The sequence below is a fragment of the Thamnophis sirtalis genome, unplaced genomic scaffold, assembly GCF_051295495.1.
Source record: "Thamnophis sirtalis isolate CommonGarterSnake01/CBP01778 unplaced genomic scaffold, rThaSir2_p1.2 scaffold_5, whole genome shotgun sequence".
In the NCBI taxonomy this organism is placed as follows: domain Eukaryota; kingdom Metazoa; phylum Chordata; class Lepidosauria; order Squamata; family Natricidae; genus Thamnophis; species Thamnophis sirtalis.
The window spans coordinates 16,748,262-16,773,561 of NW_028261385.1; the positions used below are offsets into that span (position 1 = coordinate 16,748,262).

Genomic DNA, 25,300 nt, shown 5'->3' on the forward strand with positions numbered 1-25,300 from the left:
CGCCATCACAGCGCGACAACAGTGCGGAGAAAAAAGCACGCTGTAAACGCTAAACCTAAAATTAACCCCTAAATCTAATCCCCCTAAACCTAATCCTAATCCTAAACCTAACCCTAAACCTAACCCTTAACCTAACCCTAAACCTAACCCTAAACCTAACCCTTAATCTAACGCTAAACCTAATCCTAACCCTTAACCTAACCCTAAACCTAACCCTAACCCTTAACCTAACCCTAAACCTAACCCTAAACCTAATCCTAATCCTAATCCTAATCCTAATCCTAAACCTAAACCTAACCCTTACCTTAACTTGAATCGGCTTGCTTTCAAAGCACTATTTAAAGCGCCCTTCTTTCTCCACGCTCGCTGTTGTCGCCCTGTTGATGACGTCAGTGACGCGGTTTAATCGGGCGCGCTTTAGTCGAGCGCGGTTTTGTCGTGCCACGAAATAGAAACAACAAGCATAGTTATGCTATTTTGAAGTGCATTTATTGCATTTATTGTACTTACCATACAGTGTCCTAAGTATTCAGGGCAGTTTGCATGTCCTTGCCCTAACTGAAGACCTCTGCCCTTATAAGCATACCATATGCCTTTTTCAGCAGAGAGGGAGGGAACAGATGGATAGAAGGAAAAGTTAGGAGCAACAAACAGATGGGAAGCAAAATTACCAACAGGACAAATGTACTTTTGTATCTTTACTGATTTTCACTGGGGATGAAGCAATTGTCAGTTGCAAAGTTTCTTGTTCTTAAATATGAGCCTCATTTGAATGTAGAACTTTATCCACCCAGATTGTGAGAACATTGCTTTCTATGCAGGAAGTACCATTTTTGTTTACCATTAGTTCTATATTATTCCCGAGTTTATTAATTAGAACTTGAAAAGGTTCAGAAGCTCAAGAAATCTTGAAATTGTTGAACTCGGGTCAAAGTCTGAAAACCCTGGGCAAAGAGATATCAATTCACTAATTTTTGTAGGCTATCCCAGTGTTTTTCAACCACTGTGCCGCGGCACACTAGTGTGCCGTGACATAGTGTAAGGTGTGCCGTGGGAAAATTACTTTATATATATAATCAATATAGGCACAGAGTTAAAAATTTTTAACATTTTCTAATGGTGGTGTGCCTCGTGATTTTTTTCATGAAAAAAGTGTGCCTTTGCACAAAAAAGGTTGAAAAACACTGGGCTATCCAATCTCATCTCAATACATCAGATTATTCAATGTGATAAAGGCATAATATAAAGTTTAAATATGTTTTCTCTAATTCAGAGAAAATTACAAGTGGGTTTAATGTTTTGTGTCTTGATGTTTCAGCTGGAGTGACGGCAGAAACCATTCAGACCGTTAACGTTACCCCTGAACAGTCAGGACCTGAAGCCAAAATTCAAGAAGAAGAACATGATCTGGTTGACGAGGACATCTCAGGAGGTAAGTGTCATCGTCGGTATAATCCCACTGACACTCTGCTTTTGATGTGGTATTTCACAACTTGCAGACAACATCTCTCCATTTTGAACAATGTTTTACAATAAAGCATTTGCATCATCTGAAATTTCACTGTGAAGTTATTTCAGGAATTAATATATCTAGATGTATTTCACTTTATAAACATGTCACTGTAAAGATTCAGCTGGGTTCTGTTAATTTTATTGCTTAGGATCTGCTTTCTTTTTGCTCAAATACAGCGTGAGCAATCTTGTAGATTTCCAAATCTTACTATGTGAACAAATTGGTTTACCACCCATCTTATTTTGAGCAACTCTGGACACCTTACAGAATAAGAAACATTAAAACCATCAAGTATAAATATTCATGCAATAAGACAATTTACTGACTTTGTTGAAATAATAAACATTAATTATGGACATATGCTCAGTTTATTTTTATAGTGTTTTATTTCCTCAAAGGGTCATAGCCCAAGTAGTTGCTTTTGTGTAAGCCATCCTGGGATAATGGAAAACTGGTGAGATGGCTGCACTGTACCAAATATACTTTTACCCAGTTTTGTTAATAATATTAATAAATGTATTATGGTTTTTATTATAGTATAATTTTAGTGCTTGTTTTTTGTGATCAGTTTTAACTGTATGCTGCCTAGAATCACATTCAGAAGACGAGGGTATATAAATATAAATATGAAAGGTAGATTAATGAATAAATTAATTAGAGACAGTTTGGCATAGGTCAAGGATTACAGTATGTTGGACAAATGGAGAATATTCATGTTGATGATGGATTTCAAACAATAATTCTTTCTTGAGAATAGTTACTGCAATTAATTAATTGTGATTAGATAAGCAATGTACATGGTGTTTAACAGAATGACAGAATTGGAAGGAACCTGGAGCTCTTCTAGTCTAACCATTTCAGACAAATGGTTGTCCAATCTCTTTTTAAAAACCTCCAGTACTGGAGCACCCATAAGTCAGCCCACGGATTAATTGTTCTCAGTGTCAGGAAATTTCTCCTTAATTCTAGGTTGATTCTCTCCTTGATTAGCTTCCATCCATTGCTTCTTGTTTGCCTTCCGGTCCTTTGGAGAATAGCTTGATTTTGTGGAATAAAATAAGTACTTATTGCATAATGGAAATGTTAACAAAGAGAAGGCAAAGTATTTGTGAGCAAATCAAGTTTTATTCAGTTAAAGCTTCACTTTGGTTAGGGATGCACTCTGAAGGAATAAGACAGCAACTTAATGACCTTTTCCCTTTTTTATCCAAAGGGAGAGAATCTGCATAATGGCATTTATAAAGGAATATGTCAAATATTTCATTTCTTTCACTAATTGATTTCCCTCTTGTTTAAGCTATCCGTAGCAGGTGTACTGAAAGAAAAGGTTATTTACTTTCTTCACAATTTACATGACTGCAAGATTTCTTTAAAAACTAATAAAACGATAGGCTAGAGATTATATATGCTTTCTCTTGGAACCTTGTTACTTGATTGAGCTATATATAGATTTTTGTGCAAATTTTCAAAGCAACTGTATTTCTGTTGACTAGATGCCTATATAAATTACAGTACAAAAATCACATAGGCAAATACATTGAAACCATTATCACTATAAAGCTTATTTTTGTGGCAATTGAAAAGAAATAGGATCTAGTTAGTAGTTAGACTGAGTATTTGCACCACAAAACACGGGGCAGTAAATCCATTGGTGTTTTGATAATTTCTCACATTTTGTGATCGCTGAATAATGACTCCTATTCATTCAAAGCAACACAGCTATATAATTACTGTGCAAGTTTATGCTTTGGACTTGACAGCTTTCTATATTTTATATTTTTATTGAGAACTGCCTGATTTGGATGAGACCAGATATAAATTCATGAAAACAAATTATTAATTAATAAGTCTGTAGTAATTTCTGATCTCTATGCATTATTTTTTAGAATATGGCCACTGTGCTGGACATTCTTACTTTTTTACTGATAACTGCGTTGTTTTTAAAAAAGAGTGTAAGATGCTCAACCTTGGTTACATGTTTATAATGTTGGTTTCAGGATCGAACTATTAATAGATTACTAATATTTCTCTCAGGATCAGGCTATTAGTAGCAAAAGACTACTTCAAATATAATTGCATTGATAAATATAATCCTAATGAAATGTGGTGTTTTCATTCCATTTCTCTATATTTATATATTTATTTTTTAAATGCTAATAACTATTGATTCACTTCCCGATGAACATGTGTCATAGTTATTACCAAATCAGTCAACATTTTTAATAACTAAAATAAAAGCAAATCAGTTCCACTTCCATTCCTTGAAAATTCTTTTGTCTGTAGAAAGAGACTACCGTTCAAATTATATGGACAATCGTGTCTGATGTAGGATATGTAACTTACAGCCAATTATATATCCTGTTAAAATACTTTTTTTTTAAAAAAAATGTTGTTTTAAATGTGAAAAATAAAGTTCAGTATTATCAGTAACTAAAACAAATTAACTAGTTAATGATCCAGTTCTAATAGCTGCCTCATGTTCTACCTTAGTTTATATACATACACAGGAAATATATCACCTAGAATGAACTTATCAGAAATAAGATAAAGAAATAGTATGATTCTAGTAAGCAGCAGTGTCTCTTTTAATCTACTGTTTATATGCTTTAAATTTCTTTTATAATAATTTGTTAATGCATATAGGAGAGTTCTGCATTTGAATTACATTTCTCATGAAATAGAAAAGCACTATTTGCAGCTTTTGTGTCTCAAAGATTAGTTTCAGCTTTCTTTGGTCAGCACAGCTGACCACATAATAAAAGAAAAGGTCAAAAGTCACTGACATTGTCAAAATCTGAGATTATAATACTATATCACTACTTCTTGTTGACAGATTTAATGACCTCAACTTAAAGAAGCAGTATGGTCATAGATTAAAATATTCTGTGCTCTAAAATATGGGAGGACAGATTTCAGATTTGTAGGATCTGTATATTGGTATATTTTGCTAAGTCAGCCAGCCAGAACCAGATATGAAAATAGAAAAAAAAGGATAAAATTCAAAACTTCTGACTATCAGAACTGAACTGGGCTCATCATCTAGCTCTGTCCTTTGTGTTGGAATTGATTGGTGTATAAAATTTATACATAAAGTATATAAACTTATAAATTAATCATAGTTGTTAAATAATGGCAAATAATATCTTGACAAACAAATCTGCCTTATTTGGGTAGGGATCATTGCTTATCTATCTATCTATCTATCTATCTATCTATCTATCTATCTATCTATCTATCTTTTTTTTTGTATCCTATTATATTTGCATAATTATTTTTTTAACCTCTGTTGTCATAGTTTTGCTGAAATATCTTGGAGTTTTTCCCTAACTTATTTCCAGACGATATAAAATCTTAGCGAATCTGTGTTTCATGAAAGTGCATCCCTTCTTTACAATATTGGCAAATGGTACAATTTAAAAACAAAGCAATCCTGGCAGCTATAAGGGAACACTACCACAAAGGACTCACAACCACAGTAACCTTTAATTCAGTTTTCAAAGGCTTTCCAAATGCCCAGGAGGGAAGGCCCCATCCATATTTCTGGAAGGATGGTCCTCCAGAAGATTGAGCTGCATAAGAGCAGCTGGTCTAGTATTTCTAACTCTGAACCCAACTGTTCTGCTGGTTAACGACCACCATAAAGTGATTTGAATTTTGAACCTAACTCTGTTCCGTTGGATTCTATAAAATGAAATAAATATCTGTTTTATTTATATATAAATAAAATACCTTGATTTTGCATAATTACTTCCATTCATTTACGAAAGATTCATTATTTACTGTGTGCAACCAGCAGAAAAAGCAATGGGTTGTTTAGATGTGCTGTGTATTATATTTATCTCACGCTAAGGTTTGGCTAGTTTTCAACAATTCCAATCAGCAGTATAAAATGTACATCATGGGATTCTTGAAATAGTTTGTAGTTCTGTCAATGAGCAGAAATCTAATTTGAACATCTGTCTTTGCCACACTTTGTATTCTGATCTTTTAGTGTCACACAGATCATGTGGAGAGTGATATAAATGCATCTTAAAATCCCTGCTCACTGAAGGCCATTGTTCCTTTTAAAAAAATAATCTACTTTAATAACACCGTCATGATATTTTCCTCCATCCAGATTTACCCTATACTTTCAATAATGTCTTTTATATATTTGGCAAAATACATTATCACTATGAGTTCAGAAATCTAAATATAATAGAAATGAATTATTTTTGAAAGCATCTAATGGTGAAAAAATATCCATTTCCAGTGTTCAAGAATATAGTTGAAAGAGGATTTAGTGCAAGACTGTGTATTGATCTAGGCTTCTTGATAGTTTCTGAAATTCCTTGCTAATAAAGCATCTGTATATCCCTTCTGGCTGGCAGAGTTGAGGTAATTTTGTACCATATTGAAGACTGAACCAAGTCCAGAATGCAAAAATAGAAGCCATTGTGAAAATACATCTCTCTCCTTCATACTCCTTCATACTTCGCGTAAGAAATAAAGTATTCTTCCTGTCTCCGTTAACGGGAAGTTTAGGAAAACTCTCTAAAGCTTCTTACTTTCTTAATTCCTTAATGGCAGATTGGAGGTAAATGAGATCTTGTTATGGTTTTAAATGTTTTTGGCGTAGCAACAAACCAGAGAATGCATGAAAAGCAAAATGGAGTGGAATAAAAATTTATTGAGAAAATTGGCTAACTTATGAAATAAGACTTATTGTGTAAGCTATTATGTAAAGGAAGTTTGTATTACAAAATTCCTTCTATATTCTGTTATTTTAAAGATTTTACAGGAGGGGTCCCCAACCCCCTGGTTGTGGTCCATTACTGGGCTGTGAACCGGGCCACGGAAGCCAGCCACTTGCATGGAACCCTCCCCTCCCCACCCCTTCCCATCGGTCTGCAAAGCTGGACAAGTTGGGGAACAGTACTTTTATTAACTAATGTGTTTCTTTCACTGTTTATGTCTATCATTTTTTCTTGCTTTTGTTTCCCCTCTTAATTAATGTGCTTATTTTGTTTACAGTTTGCTCTGGTTTCGCATAGGCAGGGTTCTTGTAGTTTTCAATTAGTTAAGTGGACTTTGGGACTATTTACATACTTCATCTTTCTCGGAGAGTTTTATAGAGACAAACACTTGCACAGATTTTTTTTTTCTTCTTCTGTTGTTCTCAGCCCTGCTCTTCTCTCTTGGACCTTCAGCCACCAGACTGCTGAACAGCTGCAGGCCTCTTTCTGGAAGTCTTTGAGACTTTCTGTCCAGCTTTCAACCCTTCTGTCTTCTGTCACCTAGATTCACCATAGTGCTTTTTCTGCTCTTGATGAGCAGCATTTTCATAGCCTCTGACAAACTTCAGCCCTCACTTGTCCTCCGAGGAGAAGCTTTAAAAAGCTATAATATAGTACCATCTCTCTTTTTTAACCTTCTCAGTTCCACCTCTCACTTTCTGGAAAGATAAAGGGTGTACATGTAATTTAGAGTTTTAAGTGACAGGGAGGGGCTCCCATGATTGATGACCTTGAAGCTTCTGGCCAGACATCTACTGGAAAGCCAGTATCCTCTAATTTATGATAAAAGACCTATCAGAATTGTGCCACTCATTAGATACATTATGGTGACCATTCATAGCAATGGGTGTCATATCTCCCATTTTAACTGTTATCACTTGGTCAACTTGTGTTCCTATAAAGACCAAGGATGAACATGGGTTTAAAAAAAAATAGATTCAGCTGTGGTAGGATGTTTCCTGAACAGTATTTTGGAACTAACCGCAAAACAAATTTGGTAAATTGTGAAGGCTAGAAATAAAAAAGATCTCATGATTTGTAAATAATTGTTCCTCATAGTTGATTTTGACTTGGCAGACTGTAATACTGTGTAAAGAATTCCACGTAGCATTTGTTTTTATATATGAAATATAGAAATATAGAATGTAATATATGAAAAAAACAATGCCAGCCTATACTGTAAAGCAAAGGTTCTTTCTTAAAATAGATGCATCGTGAGCTACTGATTTATTTATTACATCCAATTTCAAGGGTGGCCTAATTCATGACCATCTCTGAGTGGTTTACAGATAAAAAAAGAAAAGCAAAATATATAAATATGAATAAAAAGATTGTGGATAACCAGAACAATATATCCAACCATAGACTGCATAGCTAAACATTCCCAAGGCCTGAGAGATTTTCCAGGTTTTTAACAGTTTCATAAACATCCAAAATGTAGGGTTCACTTGAATCTCTTTGGGGTGAGGGGTGGGGGACAGAGATGATTCCAGAGGGCAGGTACTGCAACACACACTTCCTAAGCTCCCCAAATGATATTTATCCAAGGGACCCAGGGATCTTCATCTTATAAGATGGGCAGAAACAGTCGGAGGCAGATAGACCATCATATTGCTGGGGGTGTGGGGCTGTGTTTTAAAATCCTTTTTACAATTTCATTAGTCTTTATAGGGCTAGGAGTGCTGTCAAAACTTGCTACCGCTTTGAACAATTTCCAGAGCAGGCTGGTTGAGGGCAAAGCAAGTAGAAAAGCCCAAAGCAAACTTTGAATGATAGCTGAACCTTGGGTCTATCCATCTATCAAAACCGTCTCCCCCATCATAGCGGCTTTATTTATTACGTATTTATTATTTATTGTTGAGTTTTGGTTCATGGGGCGGTTGGAGAAATTCATTTATCATTTTAAGAGCTTGTGGTATCATAGGAGAAGTCCTGCTGAGGACGATAAGCGGATATATACTACAAACTGCCTCTCCCCCCCTTCTACATATCAGATTTAATCAAACTTCTGGATGTCCAATTTCACATGAACATAAAATAGCAGTGTTGTTTTAGGCCCTGTCAAACTTCTCACAGGTCCACAAAGTTGAAGGAGGTATTCTAGGTTTGTTCTCCCACTCCCAAACAGCCTAAAGATCTTGTGCATTTCAAGGAAGGGGTTTTATGCCAGTGATCCCCAACTCTTTCCAGGTTTGTGGACTGAGGGGGGGCAGGAAATGTGTGAGCAGCAGGTGCTCACACGAGTGGCAATTCTGAATGGGCTGCAGCCAGGGGTGAAATGCCACCTGTTCGGACTGGTTTGCCCAAACTGGTAGTAAAAGATAACTACCAGTTCGCCTGAACCAGTAGTAAAAAAATGCTACCAGTTCAGGCAAACTAGTATTTCTGACAATCAGTTGCAATGCACAATTTATATTCTATATATCTATAATCTAAATAGCATGGCACAGCGGATTCCACCCCCACCCCCCGCACTGTTCTACTTACCTTTCAGGCGCACTTGGTAGCAGGCTCCGCCCACCCGCCCAGATGTTATTTCCATTTTTGGCGCTCTGCACATGCGCGGAAGGTCCTGCGCATGCACGGAGGTGGTGTGTGTGAGCATGCTCACATTTGCGAACTGGTAGTGAAGGTAAGTACATTTCATCCCTGGCTGCAGCCCAGTGCCGGGCCATTGCCCAGGGATTGGGGACTCATATTTTATGACAAAGGGAACCCAACCTGACCGTCTTTTTAGGCCAGAACAAATACTGCAGACCCAGCCTTCCTCTCTTCTCTTTACAACATTTCTTTTTCAGGTTGTATCTCGGAGGCAAGGGCTGTCTTTTTTTCTTTTTTTAAAGAATAAAATAGATAGAATTCTTTATCGGCCAAGTATGATTGGACACACAAGGAATTTTAATAACTATGCAGCATTTTAGGTGCAATTTAAGTGTAGCATAGAAGAGATGATCATGTCAGCAAAAAGTAGACCGTTTCCTACAAAGATAGCAGAATAAGCACGCCTCTAAAGGTCCATTAATAATGTAATATGCACTTTCACCCCAGAAAGGTTTGGATGAGCATTTAGTTAGGACTGACCTAGGTATTGGTCTCCTAATCCCATTTATGTGCAATTGCTTGGTTTCTGAAATCAGCTCAGAGATTCATAATAGGACTAGTCAATATTCCACTTTGCTTTAGGGAACAAAAGAGAGACAGTTTTATATAAAGTAAAAAAAAAAAAAACGTACCAATATTTAGCTAGATAAAGAAGCAAGGCCACTTAAAATGTTTCATGAAAGCAAGAGGCTTCTTCTCTAAATAGATATTTAGGTTTATGGTTATAATATTAGGAGATGTAATCCACTGGTATGCTTTTGTTAGTCGAAGCAGTTTCTACAGATGAGATGTGAGAGGATAACTCCCATACACACGCACACTTGCATACAAACCACAACGTCTTTCAAAAATCCCTCAATTTTCTAAAGCAGGTTTCGAGGCTGTAGGGAGGCCTGCGAAAGAGAGCAACCCTTTTGAGTTAGCAAGGCTCATTAGCACTGCGTTACATTCCACCCTGTGAATTTTGAACATATGAACAGGGGCTTTTTTTTCTTTTTCTTTTTTATGAAAAAGCAGTCCAGGTATTGATTGAAATAAGGCTGCGCAAGAATGTCACACGCTTGAAAAATGGACCCGTAAGTAATGTAATGTTAATGTGGTAAACAAAAGTGTGTTGGTTTTGATTTTGTACTGATGGCGGATAGCGAAAGAAACAATGCTCTTCCTGACATTCTCCATATTTTATTTTATTTTATTTTATTTGTCTTGTATGCCGCCCACTCCCGAAGGACTCCGGACGGCTCACAATAGACAAGGGAAAGGGGAAAAACTAGACAAAGACAACACTTTAAAAACAAAACCACAACTTTCACAATTTCCGTGGGGCTGGATATTTCACAGCCCCCCCGGCCAGCTGGAGCAGCCAGGACTTGGTGGCTTTGCGGAAGGCCGGGAGGGTAGTAAGGGTCCGGATCTCGACAGGGAGATCATTCCAGAGGGCTGGAGCTGCAACAGAGAAGGCTCTCCCCCGGGGGGTCGCCAGCCGACATTGGCTGGCCGATGGAATCCGGAGGAGACCTAACCTGTGACATCTAATCGGTCTGAGGGAGGTAATCGGCAGGAGGCGGTCTCTCAGGTACCCAGGTCCGATGCCATGTAGGGCTTTATAGGTAGTGACCAGCACCTTGAAGTGGATTCGGAGACTAATGGGTAGCCAGTGCAGCTCGCGGAGGATAGGTGTGACGTGGGTGTACCTGGGTGCATCCACAATCGCTCGCGCGGCTGCGTTCTGGACTGACTGGAGTCTTCAAACACTCTTCAAGGGCAGCCCCATGTAGAGCGCATTACAATAATCCAGTCTTGAGGTCACAAATATTCCTTAATGTTGTGGTCCACCAGCAGCCAGAAGAGCTGGCAGCAGATTCGGACAGTGAGGAGGTTGGGGAGCAACATGGGCCAGTCCTGGAGTTTGGGGAAGGCTCTGATGAGGGCTCTGTGTCGGAGGCAGAGAGGGGGCCAGAGCCGTATGCCAGTTATCAGCTGCCTTCAGAGGCAGACAGCAGTGAGGCAGAGGAACAGCTGGAGCCTGTTCCCATTGTGTGCATGCACAGAGTTGCCAGATGAAGGGAACAGCTAAAGATTAGGGGTCGACTTAGGAGTAAGGCCACTGGTGAATGGCCCCTCCCAGAGAAAATAAAAGAGGAGCAAAAGGGGAGTGGAGTTTGCAGGAGACAATTAGTTTGACTCTCTGAGACTCCTTGCCAAGTTTTGCAGATATCGCCTGGCATCCCTCCAAGCCAGACAAGGGTCTGTGACTATGAATCCTCCCTGAAAAGACTGTGCTGGCTGTGAATGAGCAGAATTCACAGTAAATTAATAAAAGGGTTTTTTGTCCAGACGAGGAGTTTGCTTCATGTTCTTGGGAAGCCTAAGTCAGAACACTTAAAGGAGCTTAATCCATCTGTTTCTAAGCCTGTCTTTAAATTATTCTACAAATTCATTCATGGTCCGCAGTCATATCCATTCAATGGAACCAAGAACCGTATTTGCTTTTATCTTGCTTTCCTCCTTGAGGCCTGAGAGGTAATATATTTGCCCATTCTATTACCAAGAGAAAGCAAAATTTTCACAGTTGTCTGTAATCAGATTTATTGAAAGGAAAAAGAAAAAAAAAGCTTTGGCAACTGGATATACTTCTGTATCCTATTAAATTTGTTATGTGGATATTACTTAACTTTTTGCTTACCCTCCAGTTGATATTGTGGTCCTGCCCTTGTAATATTTTGCAGCTGCCAATCTTTTTCTTGGACTCTGAGAAGCCTATTGCAATATTCTGTTGTTATCTGTTTTGTTATCGCTAAAGTATTTATGTTAAATTGATTTGACCTTATAAAAGTTACATTTATTTATTCAATTTTATTTCGAAATGTATATTTTATGTTTGTGTTACGTACTTGGTAGATCCAGAGAGTTCTTAGAAGGTGCTTGGGGATTTTCCTGACAATTTGATAGGCATTTCTGTTTTTCACAAGGTGTTTTTAGAATATGGAGGTGAGGAAGGTGTTGGTTAACTTTGCATTTTTCCATTTGCCAATCCTAAGCATTGTTTACTGTTTTGTTTTGTTTGAAGAGATGAAACAGCTGAAATATAGCTACAGCATCAATAGCAAAAGTCAACAATGAGTTTGACTAATCTCTTAAATTCAACTTTACATCTCTTCAGTAGGCCATAGACACAACAAAGCACCAACCCTTCTTTATACTAACCACAACTGCAAACTTCTGGTGGAGAATACTGTTCAGAGTGATAGTTTTTGGCAGCTATGAAGTTGGCTTGTCAAGCTTTGCACCATATATGAATACCTTCTATTCCTTATTTTTAAAGGAGCTTATATCAACTATATTTTTGCCAAGTTTTCCTAATGTCATTGGAAACACTCTTTCTTTGCTGTTGATGATATTTTTACTCTTACAGGACTCCTAAACATATTAAGTGAATGCACTGATTGTCAGTGTGAATCCATTGTTCAATGATAAATGCTGTTTTGCCAAAAACTAGAAATAAATGCCAAGTGCCCAAAATGCAGTCACATGACTACAAGGGGAGACGAACGTCACAATTCAGATCTGGGTCATGTCCTCTTTTTCATATAGGTCATAACTTCAAGTGGTCGCTAAGTAATCAGTCAAAGTTGAGAACCATCTGTATGCTATGCAACAGCAATAGCACTGAGACTTATATGCCACTTCACAGGGCTTTATATCCCTCACTAAGCAGTTTACAGAGTCAGCCTATTGCCCCCAATAGTCTGGGTCCTCATTTTACCCACCTTGGAAGGCTGGAAGGCTGAGTCAAGCGTGAGCCGATGAGGATCGAACTGCTGGCAGTTAGCAGAGTCAGCCTGCTGTACTGCATTCTAACCACTACACCACCGCATATGCAATATCATCATATCTAATATGATAAAAATATGATTTTAAAAATCAAACATTCAACTAAAAATGTTCACTGCCTATTTTTAACCTAGCTGTCAGCCATGCCTCATCATGTTGAATGGGGAGATGGTGACTATTGTGACATCAGGACACATATCGCTTTGGCTAGCGCTTGATTATGAGAAAGGGAAGGAATTAGTTGCAGAGCTGTTTACAACATTATTTCTCTCGCAAATTAAATTGTTAAGTGTTTGTGTTCGGCCTGCATTTGCTACTATTCTAAAACATTATCTGGCTTTCTAAATTATTTTGGTCTAGGAAAAGGTGAGCTCCATGCTCTGAGGAGCAGTAGATTAGCGCGTATATTAGCATCCAGTTACACATCTTTGAAAATCCCCTGTGCTCTAATGCCTTGCCTTCTTTAAAATTGTGCTTAGAAGGCTCTTGCCATAATTTCTGTGGCTTTTTGTAAGATGTTATCTGTCTCTTGAAACTTAAACTACTCCACGTAAATCACTCTGCTTCATTCGTGTAAAATGGCCCAAGTTGGCTTCTTTATGGTCCTCCAGGGTCAGAGTTCACTGCTGCTGTCAGAAACCACAGGCTTTTTCTTTCATCAGCATTATCGTTGTGTCTGACAGCTTCCATTGCTGAATAAAGGCAGTTTGCAAAGAAAGAAAACTGAATGACATTGTCTTCGATAGAGTTGCCCGCTTTTGGTGGTCTTTGTTTGCTATCACCGTTTCCTTAAACAAGATTTCATACTTCCTTCAACATCGTTGTAAAAAGGAAGGGTTTTGGAAAACCTATCTGTGTTTGGCTACTCAATAACAACAAGTGTTTTGGAGTTCAGAAGGCTATAACATTCTGGATATTTTAAGACAATTCCCATCCTCTAATCTGTTTTGTTCTGAATTCATGCCTCAAGCTAGATGGGTACAATTAGAACAGCTTGCCAAATACTAATACTAATAATAACTTTCATATTGACGTTGAATGAATACTTGAATATTTCATATATTTTTTTGTCAAGCATGATTAGACGCACAAGCAATTTGTTTCTGGTTCGCAAGTTCTCAAGTGTACATGCAAAGCAACAGAATAATGATCATCATCATCATCATCATCATCATCATCCCAATAAGAGGAGGGAGTAAAGAAGTTAATGATAAATGATAATACTACATCCATACTATATGAGTAATATATATAGACATTAGACAGCACTGTGAGAATTAGATGTTCAGCAGAATGATGGCATGAGGTAAAAAACTGTTCCTGTGCCTATGGGGAAAAAAATGTTTTTATACCAATCATTATTGAAGCCCTCAGAGTAATACCTAAAGAACTTCCTTGATATCTGGAGATGTTGAGTTTATCTGACTTGAACATCTTAATTTTACAAAAATCCGTCCCGTTTGGAACTGCTCATATTCTTAGCTCCTTCCTTCTTGATTAGGTTCTTGATTAGGACTTGAACTATTAAGTTTCTACCAGTCATAAACTATAAATCTAACTGTAGATTATCCACACCATAATTTTATATCTTAGAAACATCACTGAAGTGTGGGTGAAATTTTATTTCTTAATCAAAGAACAATTATATTTTCATCATTGTTAGTATTAATTTTAGCACGTGTTGTATTGTTTTCTAGAAAATCTTAGTTTTTCATTTAGGAATGAACGTGTCCGTGTTGTGTTTCACCCAATTTTATAGTACTGTGGGAAAGATTAGTTTTCTTCAGCCTCAAAGGAACATCTCTGGAATTTATTTATTTATTTATTGTTATAGGTTTTTTTTTTTTATAAGAGACCATATAAAAGTTGATTTGGGGATTGATAGAAAATTGTGAATGTACCATCTTTAATGCTAATGAACGTTTACTGTTTTTGTGCAACATATGAAAAAGAAATCAATAGCAGAAAGAGAATTCATAATAGAATAAAGAATAAAAGAGTTGGAAGGGGCCTTGGAATCTTCTAATCCAATCCACTGCCCAAGCAGGAGACTCTACAACAGTGATGGTGAATCTTTTGGGCACTGAGTGCCAAAAAAGTTGTGCAAAAATATTGCATGCACACAGACACAAGCGCGCGTGCGCGCACACACACACACACACACACACACACACACACCTATCGGGACTGCGCTCCAGAAAAACCAAACCTCCGGCTTCTACCGTACATGCACAGCCAACAATCAACTGACCGGTACGCATGCGCACACCGGTTTTCGGCACTGCCGCATGGATCACGCTCTGGAAAAGCCGAACTTCCAGGTTCTGGACCACATGCACACCCGACAATCAGCTGGCCAGTGCGCATGCTCACACCGGTTTTCAGCACTGCTGTGCATGCAAAGCACAGCTGATTGACACGTGTGCAAGCGTGCCAGAAACCCAAAAGACAAACAGGCCGTGCGTGCCGTGCGGACATGGCTTTGCGTGCCACTTTGGGCACGCGTGCCATAGGTTCACCATCACAGCTTTATACCATTTTGGACAAATTGGCGTGTAACGTCTTCTTAAAAACCTCCAGTAATTAGCACCCACAACTTCTGAAAGCAAATCATTTCACTGGTTAATTGTTCTCATTGTCAGAGTCAGATCAAATATATAATATTTCTTTAATTACAAATGGATTTCCATCTTATATAGCCCCTCTCCCTCCCTCCCTCCCTCTCTCTCTCTCTCACACACACACATACACACGAGAGGGAGGGAGGGAGGGAGAGAGAGAGAGAGAGAGAGAGAGAAAATAACCACTTAGATCTTTATTGGCCTTCCTGAAATAAATAAATGGGAATTCTAGGGGATTTATACTTTTCATTAATGAAGCAGCATCTAGCACTGAGAGTACAACAGTCATTCCCAACAGCTTGGCCCGTGGCCCACTTTCATTTTGAGTGAGTTTATGTTGGGTTTATGTGAGCCCATTAAACCAAGACCTGTAAACTAGACTGCATGATCATTAAAAAAGAAGATAAGGGTTTCCCTGGCCAGTCGTGTCAGGTGCTTATCTCTGTTTCTTAGCTGAGGAAGCCCGCATTGTCCGAAGACATTTTCCATGATCATGTGGCCAGCATAGCCATATGCCAAAGGCGTACGGAACATTATTACATTCCCACAGAAGTGGTACCTATTAATCTATTCTCATTGACATCATTTTGAACTGCTAGGTGAATAGGACCTGGAGCATGGAACGGGAGCTCACCCTGTTATGCAGCACTTGGGTCTCAAACCCAGAGTTGACACGCTCAGCCTCTTTAACCGCTGAGCCATCGCGCCTCCATCCTGCATGGTCCTACGGGGTAATAAAAGCAGATCTGCGTCATTTGCCTGGATTCAGCTATAACAGTAACTGATCAAGTTGTTGTGATGAGGTTGTTGAACATTTGCTGGGCTGTGCCTCTAGTATCTGGATGTTGTGCAGCTATGTACATCCAGCTTTGATTTTAGCTTGCATTCATGGTAAACATAGGTTGTAATTTTAATAATGCTATATTTGAGGATTCGAGCACCAAGATGGGAAGTCACAACCATGAGACAAAGCAGTCCCTTTTTGAAGCAATAACCTTCAGAATGAACCTTCATATTTGGCCTCTAGTGTGCTGGGTGATATTACCTCATTGATGGAAATAAATTACATTAGACTGTGGCACACTATTATATATATTCTATATATTACATAGATTGCCCTTATAATTGATCACAAGCCCATATGAAAAATGTTGTAATTCACAACAGTAATGACAGCGATGTCTCATATTTCAGAGGTTTTACATCACACCTGTGAATTATGGCTATCCATGTGCAAACTCTGGTAAAAAGGGAGAAAAAGGATTTTTTTTAAAAAAAAAAGATCACAGACTTCTGGCTAGCTCTCCCTTTTTCTGATCATTCTTTTTGTTTGAGCAAAGCACGTGAGCTGTTTGAGAGTACATTTTACGAAGGCTTCTTTTGAAGTTCAGCCTTGGCTAATTCTTTACTTTGAAGGAAGCTGACCATTCATTGGTGAAAAACACAAGCAGTAGCGACACTTTTGGTCACTAGTATATTTCTATAGCAAAAAAAACGCTTGTCACTTACAGTTACTCTTAATTCTTATGTTTGGTGGCAAGGTTAAACTTACACTTTCCCTTTTTACTCTTCTACCTTTCTCCGCTTTCCTTTGTTAGCTTTGGTGTTCTTCTGCCAACTCTGTACTTGGTGCTTAACAAAGGTAAGATTTAATAGGTGTCGCTGCTTAATTATCAGCTCCCTTTTATCATTATTGCTTTTAAAGTTGAGTTTTGCAAATCACCATGGTTGCAAGTTAATAATTTCCATGCCACATAGGACTCCAGGAAATACTTTTGTCTATTCCATGCCATTCTGGGAGACTAATAAAGCTACTGTCCCTTTCTCCGATCTTTGAGTGATCCTCAGATGGAACATGACATCTGAGAAAAGAGGTAATATCAATTCTAGATAATTTCAGACATTCTCACATAGGTTGGGAAAATGCATATTTTTATTTTAGGTAAAGGTTCTTCTCGGACATGTGTGCTAGTCATTTCCAACTTTAGGGAAAGGTGCTCATCTCCATTTCAAAGCCAAAGAGCCAGCGCTGTCCAAAGACGTCTCTGTGGTCATATGGCCGGCATGACTGAACGCCGAAAGTGCATGGAACGCTGTTACCTTCCCACCAAAGATGGTTCCTATTTTTCTACTTGCATTTTTTATATGCTTTCGAACTGCTAGATTGGCAGAAGCTCACTCCATTAGGCGGCACTAGGGATTTGAACCGCCAAACTGCTGAGCTTTCTGATCGACTAGCTCAGTGTCTTAGCCACTGTGTCCCTTTTATTTATTTTTATTTATTTAATTTGTTTGCTGCCCATCTCACTTTGAACTCTGGATATACTGGACAAGATAAACCAAAGATCTACTTGTTCCAGTCATTATGTCTTACAGCTTCTAATCAATTAAAGCAGGACTGTCAAACTCCTGGCCCACGGCCTGGATGCATCACATGCTGCCCCCCCCCAAAAAATGCCCGGTTTAGCAAAAAGGGGAAGTTCCTATATGTCATGTGACTATGTGAGTTTGACACCCCTGAATTAAACCAAATACCTCTCTGGATTTAGCCCTTTCCTGAAAGCATTCTGTTGTGACAATTATTATCTATTGAGTTTTGATCCATTTGCTTTTCCTCCTTTTAATTCATTTATTTATAATGATGCATTTCATATCAATTGGGCAGCCATATAAATCTATCAGTGAAAAACAATGGCTCTAGAAGACACTCAACATTACAATAGAGGCTTAGTTGGGTGTATACTTCAGGTCAGGAAAGATGCCACAGAATCCCAAAGATAAGCTATTGAAGGCCAGATGTTTTCCTTCAGAAAATGAGGCTGAAAGTGCCCCTAAAAAGCAGTCATAATGAGTAGGGAGCTTGAGCATCTGTCCTAAATAACAACAACAATAATACAACATTTGGAAATTTAGCTTAGAGGAAAGGAAAGCCAGGCTAGAGATTGTAAAAAACTATGCATCGTATAGAAAATGTTGACAGAGGTTTTCTCTTTAGTTTTAAGAGTTCAAAATTATTCACAAAATCCAATACTGTGAAATTCTGCATAAAAACAAGTATTGCATTATACTGATAATGGCAAATCTATGGCAAACATGCCACAGGTGACACACAGACCCCTCTCTGCGGGCACATGAGCTGTCGCTCCAGCTCAGCTGCACCGTGGAGGTGCACACACCTCTCACGAGCCAGCTAGTTTTCAGGTCTGTGCTGCGTATCCACAGGGGTAGGGCATATACAGAGGGGGTTGCATAAGCATGCACAGGGGGGGGAGAGAGCACAAGGGGGTTGATGCGCACATGTGCAGGGGGAAGGGCGCATGCGGGGGTCATGCATGAGGGGCACAATGGGGTGGTCGCACACACATTGCATTGTGGGTGTGCCCACATGGGAGCGCAACAACAAAAAGGTTAGCCATCACTGCATTATACAATCATCAGGCAAAATGATGACCAACAATTTTAATGGTTTTAAAAGGTATTGATAGCAAGGCAGTTAGTGTTCATTTGCTTCCAACACACTATCTGTGGAACCACAGGCACCATACTCTCTGCTGGGAATATCAGTGGAAGAAGGCTTTCTAGGATCATAGAAAGAGTCATTGCAGAAATTCAATTTAAAGTGCCTATGGTATGTAGCCGCTTGGTTGCTACTGGGGTACATCTCATAAAGGGAGTTCACTACCTGTCTGGATAATTAGTTCCATTTTCAATCTGTTTTTTATTCATGGTGAGTAGTTTCTTAAACATTTAAAATCAACTTTCCTGGAATGTTAATGACTTAAAGGATGCCATATAAGAAATGGTCACAATCTTTGTCTATTGTTCTGAAGTGCAAAAGAATCATATTGACCATTTTCACATCCTTTAAGATATTTAGTGGAATGGAATGGTATTTCCAATTCCAATTATTTGGAAACTACTAATATAGCAGAGGGGCTCGATGGCTTAGTGATGAAAGATGCTGAGATTGTCAGATGGAAAGCTGACAGCCCAGGTTCAAGACCCAAGCAAAGGGTTGAGCTCCTGTTCCTTACCCCAGCTCTTGCAAACCGACAATTTGAAAGCATGCTAATACTAGTAGATTGATAGGTACCACTTCGGTGGGAAGGTAACACGCTTTTGACTACATAATTATGGAAAATGTTTTTAGACAATGCTGGATCCCTCGGCCAAGAAACAGAGATAAGCATTGTGTCAGACACAACTGGACAGAGAAACCTTTACTTTTACTTATATAACCTAACTTTGTATTTGACTTTATTTTCAAGTCACATTGTATTCTTCACTCATATTTTATTTGGAATTTTATTTCTTTATTTGTCAAACATGTACAAGGTAACAAGTGTAGGTATAAACATAAACATGAACAAAGAAAGTAAATACAAATAAATGGGGACATTAAGATAGGGATGGTAGGCACACTAGTGCACTTATACATGCCCCCTTTACGGACCTCTTAAGAATGGGGTGAGGTCCACGGTAGGCAGTTTAAGGTTGAAGCTGTGAGGGTTTGAGACTGTAACAACAGAGTCAGGTAGAGCATTCCATGCATTGGCCACTCTGTTGCTGAAATCGTATTTTCTGCAATCGAGTTTGAAGCGGTTTACCTTGAGTTTGTATCGATTGTTTGCCCGTGTGGTTGAAGCTGAAGTAGTCGTTGACAGGCAAGACATTGTAGCAGGCAATTTTGTGTAGATCGAAACGCAGGCGGTGCAGTTCCAGATTGTCCAAGCCCAAAATTTCGAGTGGCATAGGGAATTCTATTGTGAGTAGAGGAGTGGAGGACTCTTCTCAAAAAATACCTCTGAACCCACTCAATCATGTTAATGTCTGATATACAGTGTGAGTTCCAGGAGGATGAGCTTTATTCAAGAATTGGTCCGGCGAAGGTTTTGTATGCCCTAGTTAGCAATACAATATTACCGGAGAGAAAGCTTCGCAATCTTAATGCCTTTTTGGCAATGCTAAATTAATTAAATTGACTAAGTTCTTTTTCACAAGGAACATTGCCAAAATATATTCCATTCTGTACTTGGGCATTTCACTTTTCTAAATGAGGAACTTTGCATTTATTTTTGTCAAATTTCATTCAGTTATTTTCATCTAGTTTCTCCAAAATATGTTCATTTTTTTTCCTGCCTTTTAAAGAACTTACTTTTCCTTCTAGTTTTGTGAGCTTAATTTTGTGAAAACTAACTTCCCTTTACTTCTAAATCCGGGTCAATAAAGAAATTCTATGAGCATATTCATTAGGTTCATTACCAGTTGGCAGTATCTAAAAAGCATATGCTATTGATCAAGGAGTTTGATATGCATATTATTCAATAAAAAAAACCTCTCACACATAGTCACAGTTACTGAAGTCTTTGGTCCATTTATTTAATTACTTTAATTGAGATTCTGACTATTTTGGCTCTTGAAATCCATCTGCCCACCTTTCCCAATAACTTCAAATCAATTTATTCATCCCCTGAAGTCTTTGAAAATGTGGATATTAATAGTAAAATAAGATAAATTTATTTAGATATCTTATATTTCAATTTTGATTTCTTTTCCCTGCCTGTAGAACTTGTCATCAATGCAAAGATGGTGATTTTCATATAGATTGGTATTATATTGACATTCATATCTAAACATAAGCAATTAAAAGTGCAGCCAGTAATTTTTTAAAACTAGATCTTATTCATTTTAGATTTTAAATGTCGGAATGTCTGCCTTTCCAGTGCTAGCTATTTAATGTTGTATCCTTTATCTATTGAACTTTCACAGATTAAATGCTCAGGATAATGCTCATAAAGGTGTTTTTTAATGCCCTGTGCAACTTTGTATTTCCCTATTTTTTTTGTAATCGGCCAAATTACATTTGTAATGTATAGACAAAAAGAAGCCAAATCCTGAAACTTAAACATTTTTGATGGAACAGGTAGGGATGTTTTTAATTGTCTAGTTTACAGTTCTTCATTGATTTTAGGGGAGGCGTATGACTCTGAAATGTTAATCTGATGTTTTAATGTGGCTTTGCCATGTCTTCTAATTGGATTAATTCAGAACCTGAATAAGGACAGGCTCTAAGCAATTAGAACTGTAGATGTAAGAGCTTTGTTGTAAAAGGCAGGCATTTAACAACTTCAATTTAGTTCATTTATTTTTGTTTAATGGTAAGAAGCTTTACTTACAATGCAAATTACCCGAAGTACTAAGCATGCCATGAATGTTTTTTCAGAGGCTGTTGCTGAAGCATGTTGATTAGGTAGCCTAGCTTGCACTTTTATTGTCAGCTTTTGTTTACGTATTTAAATTTCGAGAGTTGAATAAAAATAGACTCCTACCACCGAAGTCCTACAATTTTCTCACCGCTCTTTGGAGGGCTATAACAATATGGCACTTCTCTCTCCTCCCCCCTTCTCTCTCCCCCCCCCCTCTCTCTCACACACACACACTTTTGTCTTCTTTAGTCCCAAACATTTGTCACCTTTGGGTGTGACATTGCATTCATACTAAAGTTGTACTGATTTTGTGACTCTTGTTTGTTCTATCTATCTTTTCGTCTTACCGCTTACGTGTTTCTCTATAGTATTTTCTGGCCTAAAGAGCAGCAGTAAAGGTAATAAGTACCAAGAGTTCACATTTTTTATTGATTCCCACGTAGCCATTGTTGAAAGATCTGACACAGAAAAGGAATACAGGTCATTGTGCTAATAGGTGGCGTTTTTGTGTTTGATGCCGTCATGACTTTCACTCTAATACATTTGGTGGTTGCCGTGTATAGGAAATATGCCTGAGAATATGGTTGTCTTGTGTCATTGTGACGGGGAGTGACAGACTCTGTAGTTTGTGTGTGGCTGTGAAAGGGAGGGTAAGCTGTCACATTGCTAAATCAGTCCTCCTTCCCCTGAATCTCATCTGGCTTCTTGCTTTGCTGCTGGGAGATTACTACTCTTGGCTGGTGAGTTTTTAGGAAGCTGGCTGCATAATAGAAACACACGAGTAGCTTGTAAATAATGGTTTGTCTTGGTATTCCCTGTCCCTATCATGCCCTATACAATCTTATTGAATTTACATCACACCATTCCAAATAGCTAATGTCGACGGAATGAAAGCAATTTTTTAAATGTATTCCATTCAAAAAAAACCAAACAAACCTTGACTTTGAAGTTTGGCATAAGTGGGGGGGGGGGCTTTAAAAAAAGAACTTCAGGTAGTTCTTGACCAAAATTGAGCCCAAAATTTCCATGGCTAAGCAAGTCAGTTATTAAATGAATTTTGCCCCCATTTTATGACCATTTCTGCCACAGGTGTTAAGGAAATCACATGGCCACTAAGTGAGCCCGGCTTTTTCTGTTGACTTTGCTTGTTGGAAGCCAGCTGGGAAGATTATAAATGTGCAACATTCATAAATACATGCCAGTTGCCAAGCGCCCGAATTTTAATCACATGACCACGGGGATGCAGCAATGGTTGTAAGCGTGAAAAACGGTCATAAGTCAGTTTTTTTAGTGCCATAACTTTGTACGGTCACTAAAATGAATAGTCACTAAACATACAGAGATGTGAACCGAAAGATTTAAGGGGAAAATGTATTATTGGATATGCTTAATTAGTTATCAGATATTCAGCTCATATAGTGAACCTTATGACTCCTGGCAATCAAATTCCACTCACCCACATCTTCTGGTGTAACTCATCCCCCTCTTTACAATGGAGTTAACGGCAGAGGATATTTCTCCTCTATATCTTGCAGAAATGGCTTGCTCGGTTTTTCTTTTGTGATAGGACAGGACAGAGTAGAGATGAAAGAGACCTTGGAGGTCTTCTAATCCAGCCTCCTGCTCTGGCAGGAGACCCTATACCAGTGATGGTGAACTTTTTTCTCCTTGGGTGCCAAAGGTATGCGCTATTGTGCTGCACGCATGCCCATACCAGAAAATTTAATCAACCTCCCGTGCTGTGCCCCCTGCGCATGTGTGTGGGACCTCCCTGCTGTCCTGCGCATATGAGCCGAGGTGGTGCAGTGGTTAGGGTGCAGTACTGCAGGCCACTTCAGCTGACTGTTATCTGCAGTTCAGCGGTTCTAATCTCACCGGCTCAAGGTTGACTCAGCCTTCCATCCTTCCGAGGTGGGTGAAATGAGGACCCAGACTGTGGGGGCGATATGCTGATTCTGTAAACCGCTTAGAGAGGGCTGAAAGCCCTATGAAGCGGTATATAAGTCTAACTGCTACTGCTATTGCTATATGAGTGTGGCTTTTGGGGAGCCCGGGGAGGGTGAAAACGGCCTCCCCCACCCTCCAGAGTCCAGAAATGCCCCGTTTATGACTTCCGGTGGGCCCGGTAGGTCTGTTTTTCGTCCTCCCCAGGCTCCAGAGGTTTTCCTGGAACTTGGGAAGCGTGAAAACAGCCTCCCCTGCCTCTTGGCCCATAGATTTCTTTGCAAAATAAATGCAAAGTTCCTCATTTAGAGGCTGAAAACGCATTCCCAGAGCCTCTGTGCGAGGCCTATACTTACCTGGCATTGCGTGGAGACTCCTGGGAAGGGAAGGGCAGCATGGGCGGGCCAGCCGAAAATCAACGGCTCGCGTGCCCACTGATATAGCTCCGCATGCCACCTGTGGCATGCGTGCCATAGGTCCTCCGTCACGGCCCCTATACCATTTCAGACAAGTAGCTGTCCATTCTTCTCTTAAAAACCTCCAGTGACGAAGCACCCATGACTTCTGGAGGCAAGCTGTTTGACGGATCAATTGTCTTCACTGTTAGGAAGCTTCTCCTTAATGCCAAGTTGCTTCTCTCCTTGATTGGTTTCCAACTGTTGGATTACATAGAATACATAGTATTTAAACATCAAAGAAACATGTCACTGTAAGCTGCCCAGAGTTACCCTATGGTAAGATGGGCAGCCCATACATTTTATACATAGATAAATGAATAAATTTACAAAATTGTTGGTTTGATCAGCTCCAAAGCTTGACAACTTTGCCCAACACACACACACACACACACACACACACACACACCAAATTCTCTTTCTTTTTCTCCTTTAGTTGGCTTCTTTTCAAGTAAAACACGGCAGGTGCAACCCCTGTCTTACCTCCCTCTCATAAGGCGGCTACCTAAAATTTGTCGAGGGATAGAAGTTTGCAACAAATGAAACCATCTGTCATCCCCCTGAAAACAAGCCAACAGCCCCACTGTTCAGAACAATGATTGAGACCAAGGAAGCTGCCCCTAGACAAAGTTCCTGCTGGGCGTCATTGACCAAACCTGAGCACCGTCCACAGATCCTGTCAACATGGATTTTGGAAGGGCTCTTCCAGAAGCTTGTCCTGGACAGATCAAAGAGGCTTTTAATTTGTTATTAATCACTCCTTCTCCCCCCCCCCTCCCACCCCCCACCCCCAAAAAATCTACCATAACCTGCCCAGGGTATTATGTCATATACTTGATGTGGTGATTTTTTTTTTTTTTTTTGCCTTAGCCGGAACAAATGTTGCCTCTTTTCAGATGCTAAATAAGGAAATCCTTAATAGTTTCCAATATGTCACATTCATCTGCATTTTATTTCAAAAGGTTGTTTTTCGCAGCCTAAATCAATAAGTATTTCTACATGTGATGTAAAAGGTGGCCGGGCAAATAGAATTAAGATGTTTTGTGCAAATTGGGTTTTGTTTTTGTTTGTTTTTTTTGTGAGAGGGATTACAGTTAAAAAAGTAATCTGTTTAATAATTGAATTGATTCATCTAAACATTATTTTGTAGGCAAAATAGTTGTAGTTATAGCTAAAACATCTGGAGCATCTGCCATTTGAGAAGGGGCAGAGTAAACTTATTTGAGCAGTTCTGCAATTCCATGCTGATACCTCTGAAACTGACAATGGATATCTCCATGGGTATTTATTTAGAACATGAACGCATACTTTCAGAGGATTGCACGGTTTTTGCAATATTCTTAACTGTAGT

The 25,300-nt window shown here is 38.9% G+C and overlaps 1 protein-coding gene across 2 annotated transcripts in view; it reads left to right on the top strand.

Annotated features, from left to right (window-relative positions):
* WDR7 (WD repeat domain 7) overlaps window positions 1-25,300 on the top strand; it is a 239,759-nt gene that overhangs the window by 88,734 nt on the left and 125,725 nt on the right. For both annotated transcript variants that reach the window (XM_087715346.1, XM_087715347.1), the window contains one exon: window positions 1,319-1,432. In XM_087715346.1, coding sequence (XP_087571472.1) covers window positions 1,319-1,432 — 114 coding nt within the window. The remainder of the gene's footprint in view (window positions 1-1,318; window positions 1,433-25,300) is intronic.